Source organism: Penaeus japonicus, unplaced genomic scaffold (assembly GCF_977035675.1).
Source record: "Penaeus japonicus unplaced genomic scaffold, GWHDUDI00000001_assembly GWHDUDI00000024, whole genome shotgun sequence".
Taxonomy (NCBI): domain Eukaryota; kingdom Metazoa; phylum Arthropoda; class Malacostraca; order Decapoda; family Penaeidae; genus Penaeus; species Penaeus japonicus.
The window spans coordinates 36,812,557-36,817,556 of NW_028234426.1; the positions used below are offsets into that span (position 1 = coordinate 36,812,557).

The window sequence follows — 5,000 nt, forward strand, 5'->3', positions numbered from 1 at the left end:
GCATGTGGGTGGGTGCATATATGTGTATACGTGTGCTAGTATCTGTATAAGTGTGAGTGTGTGTGTGTGTGTATGTGTGTGTGTGTGAGTGTGAGTGTGAGTGTGTGTGTGTGTGTGTGTATGTGTGTGTATACGTGTGCAAGTATCTGTATAAGTGTGTGTGTATGTGTATGTGTGTGTATGCTTGTACGTGTGCGTCTGCGTGTGTGTGTGTGTGTGTGTTTGAGTGCGTGTAGCTGTTCATGTAAACACGCTCATGCGCGTGCGTTTGCATGTCCATATCCCACTGTCCAATTCAACAAAACCACAGGACACGATATCTAAACTGGACAATCTCTCGAAAGCTGCTTTGCTTCACGATCATAATCATACAGTGAGTGATATCGGTACCGCCTCCTTGAAGGTGGAAAGGTAACAGGTCCTTGTACAGCTCTAGACTAAGTCGCTATATTACAAGGGGTGTGACAACTGCGTCGTGTTACAAAGGGTGTGACAACCGCGCTGGAGGGGCTTATGAGGGATCCAATCCTGCAACAAATTTTTGTATAACAGAGTCCTTTTAAGCTGATAATAAAGATGTGATTCAATGCATATTTCTTCTTCCTTTTCTTTATCATGATTATCATTAATGATATTAGATTCCGGGAAAATCAGAGGTTAGAGGGCTTTCTCCATTTATGATGAATAGCAAGTATATAAATATATATGTTTTAGGTATTAAAAGGCTGCCGACATCGATCAGTGCAACTACAGCCGAGACCTTCCCACAATGGCTGGAATTTGAAGCTTGAGCTGTTACGTTTCCACCTTTGTACAAGAGCGTTTTTACCACCTTCCGCGCGAGCTAGCGTTTCCATATTGCAGAGAAGGAGAAGCATGCACAAACAGATCCATGTTAACATGTTTATTGTATTACAAGTAGATTCAGTGGGTTTTTTTTTTTTTTTTTTTTTTTTTTTTTTTTTACTTTTTTTCCTACTTGATGATAATAGTTTAATGATCATGCTATTTCCTGTGGTAGAGCTCAACTTTCACACACTTGTCCATCCCAAGCAATATTAAGGTTTCACCGAAGCACTACATTAGTCTGTTTCTAGACAAAATATCCGTATATAGTGAGCAGCGTCCTGAGACGATAGGGGAAAAATGGTGAAAGTTGGAAGGAAACCAAAGTTTATTTCTTTGTAGCGTATATTTCCTATAAAAAATATTCCACAGAGGTTACAATAGGAACGTTGAATGAGCGTATAAAAATAGCACTATAAGCAAAATAAATAAGCTTTTTTTAGCGTAGCAAAAATAAATATAACAAGCGTAGTGGGTGACTTAAACCCTAAATGAATGGTACTGAAACTTGTATGAGTTACAGCAAATCTTTTCATAAGGCACTCAATGATCTAGCAGGAGTTTTTGTTTTGTCTGACCAATGACAGGTTCGCCACTACAGAGGGAACCCACGGGCCTTCAGTGAGATCAATCATTGTTGTCACCCACACTTGGTTAGTGAACCTAGCGACAAGCAACATGGTTTCGTAATTCTACCCGCGCAGAATCTACCGAAGCTGAACGGACTCGAGACATCGTGGCCGATACCAGTTATTTAATGATTCGCGTGTGCCACTCGTTCGTCAGTGGGGGGAAATAGGCATCAACATCTTCAAGACGTTGGCATGGATAACTGAGGTCGCCCATGAGCTCAATGTCCGGTTCGTCTTCGGCCACGTCCTGGCGGGGAGTCGTGTCGAACTATAGTGAGCGTAAGTAGCGTTGAATAAGAGCAGAGCCGAGTTCGAAGCCTCATGAGCGTGCAGCGTTTGCAGCGTTAAGCGTTTAGCGCGTAGCGGTGAGCAAGTGATAGCTAGGAGTCGAGCAGCATCAAAACCAATACACTGAATTACAGGCTTCGAACGTTCCATTTCCAATAATATTTTTAGCTTTTAATTGAAGATGCGCTGGCATATGGCTTAGTGATGGAGACATAAATCAAATCAACATTGAAAAGATACGAAAATTTCTATCAGATGAGAAAAGCAAATCAAGAGAAATAAATACAAGTAATGAATCATTCTTCCCGAGAAAACTCATAAATGTCGAAAATTTAACTTTTTTTTTTACATGACAAATAAATCTCCAAGACAACAGCTTTCATCCAGGCACTAGCTAGCATCCTTGTGCTATGAGTCGAGCTCTACGCATTGAGTTTTCAGAACTGTGTATTGAGGCGTAGGAGGAGGTTTTTACTTCTTTCTGTGGAGAGGAAGGGGAAGAAATTGTCAGTCGCTTGAAGCTTCCTTTGAGATGGAGTATTTAACAGAGGGGGAAACTTCCCAACTGGTTATTGTCGGACTGGTCGGGCAAGGATCACAACGACCTAGACCTTGGCGCAGGGAAGTCACTGATTCACCCTACGTGCTTCCACCTTGCCACTTCTGCAACTTATTGTTTCGAGAATTTTCCTCTCTTCGACTCCCCAGCTCACCGTGATATTTTTCACAGTTTGTTTTATGATCTGAAGGTTAATCGTGGGCAATAAACCAATTGAGAAGTTTCGCCACAAAAGTATAACATAGGTGATCATTAATCAAAAGCAAGAGAAGGCCCGCTATCCTCTGATTAAGAGGGAATTAAAAATATGTATATAACCAATTGAAGACGGAATTACAGTAATAAAGATGAATATAAGGAGAGAGAAGTGATTTCTACAAAGAAGAAAACCACATGGTCCCAGATTGCATGTTTAAAAGTATCTTTGCAGGTTAGGCTCCCATCTACACATAGAAGGGAAGGTTGAACACAATATAGGAGGTAAAGGTCAAGGGAAGTGGAAGAAACTATCAAAAAAATAAACTAGAGATACACGCGGACACAAAAATAACATGGATGTTAGGACAGACGACATACATGGAATTAGAAAAGTATACCCTATGTTAGTGAATGACTTTAAAGCCAGGTGTTTTGGTCACATCTGTTCCCTTTTTCAATAATATTGATGTATTCTAAAGGAAACTATCTAATATTAAACCGTCTTAGTACATATATTGTTCTACAAAGAAAAAAAGAAAAAAAATCACGTGGGGCCATGTACTTCACTAAATATTTTGGGACAATAATAATGTCAGATAAATATCTCGTCAGCCAAGTTTTAAGGAAGGATTAAGGTTTCTGTCACTGATGGAGTACGAGAGATCTGTCTGATAGTCCTTTTAATGTCTAATCGATCAGTGTACTTTTCTTCACCGCCTTTTTTTTATCGGAAGTTGTCATTCATTTAGCTTATTATGTTTCTGAATATCAAGATTTGGGGATACTTGTGATATACGGGTATACTGATCGATGTACTCATCACAGAGGTGTGTTCGCTTGGAAAATGATCGATTTTTTTTTTTTTTTTCGTAAATTCTATAACGTGTAACGGTATTTAGGAAACCACTGCAATTCTGACTTTCATCTACATCAATTGAAAACCGTGAGACATTTTCCGGAACACGCCTTAGGGAAAGAACCAAGTGTGGCGCAAGAACACTTACTCGAGGTGTGAGCCGGTGTCCATGCTAAGACCAGCAGCGCCGCCTCCGAAGCCGTATCCCTTGGGTCCAAACTTGCGTCCGTGGCAGGTCTTGCAGTACAGGACATTCTCGTGCAGGTTGGAGTTGGTGGAGTCCAACATCTTGTTGCACATACCTTAGGAGGGGAGGGGGAGAGAGGGAATGTGTTGGTCTGTTAGATTTTCATATTGGTAAATATCATGTGCATTGTTTTTTGCGGCTTCTTTTGTCATATTGATTTCAGGTCAATGCCTAATTTCAGCTTCACTTCTCTTACAACATGAATCAACATTATTGCAATGAAAATGAAATCTACTAACAATAAAAGATCCAAAACCTCTAAGAATGAGGCAACCGCCATGAACTTACTGCATTTGTAACATTCCTTATGGAAGGAAATATCGCCAACCACCCGAGCCTCGGCGTGGTATACGGACTTTCCGCACTTGGGGCATTTGGGGTTCTCTGGGGCCTTGAACGGCATGTCTGCGGCGATGTTAGGCCTGGGGGGAGAGCGGGTTGTGTGTGAGGCTTTTTCTCGATGTGGATATTCCTCGAACGCTAGTCTACTGCTAAATGTTTATGTGGAAATAAATGTGTGGAAGAACGAGGACGATGGAACAAACAGAAAATAAAGTATGATGACTTTGTGTATGGTTAATGTCCCTGTTTTGCTTTTGTTTTATTTTGTTTTAAGTATAAAGCTGAGCTAAAATCTAGATTTTTAGAAAATGATTGGACACATTGCAAATCTTCCTTTTTGAGAAATTCCAAGTCCAATAATGGGTTGCTTTCTCTTGAAAATGATTGCAAACATTCCCTTGTACATAGATGCAAGTTCCATATATTCTTCAAACATTAACATCATATCTAACTGCTTGTAAAACTAATTCCAACTAAAAGATATCAAAGGCAGGAAGATTGATAATAATCAAGAGAAATCACAGAGAAACGCTTAAAATAACTTTGTAAATATGATCGTTTTAGTTGAAGGGAGATTGCAAATGAAGATAGAGGATTTCCTATTTTTCTATACGAAGATATTCCATGCAATGTTGAATTTCCTCTTCAGTGATAAACTCATCTAAACTAACACCCTGTCGAGAAACAAGGGTGATGGTAGCGTGCATGTATTCTCGTGGGTTTAACCTCTCGTCACTGAAGCACTTTATCAAAGATTCCCAGATTTTGTGTTATATATGGAGAAGACTTTGTCCTTCATTAATATATCAGGAGCGAAGTAGTTATTCTGCGGCTTATCCTGGTGTTTACCGGCGTTCCTAATCCGCAAGCGGCGGACTATTTCCGACAACCAAATATGGAAATACTTCCCATGTAACCTAACAGTTCAGTGTAACAGAAACTCCGTTTTGAGGAATGACATATTTTCCCGCATAAAGCAACCTCCCTTACTAAACCAATGTGTGATTCATTATAAATATCTCTCATCATAAT

The 5,000-nt window shown here is 40.0% G+C and overlaps 1 protein-coding gene across 7 annotated transcripts in view; it reads right to left on the bottom strand.

The window, feature by feature from the left end:
• Nucleotides 1-4,048, bottom strand: part of LOC122252631 (muscle LIM protein Mlp84B) — a 37,837-nt gene extending 33,789 nt beyond the window's left edge. For all 7 annotated transcript variants that reach the window (XM_086551049.1, XM_086551052.1, XM_086551048.1 and 4 more), the window contains exons 1-2: nucleotides 3,915-4,048; nucleotides 3,528-3,681 (exon numbers count right to left, since the gene is read on the bottom strand). In XM_086551049.1, coding sequence (XP_086407175.1) covers nucleotides 3,528-3,681; nucleotides 3,915-4,029 — 269 coding nt within the window. In that variant the 5' untranslated portion in view covers nucleotides 4,030-4,048. The remainder of the gene's footprint in view (nucleotides 1-3,527; nucleotides 3,682-3,914) is intronic.
• Between the last annotated feature and the right edge of the window lie 952 nt (nucleotides 4,049-5,000).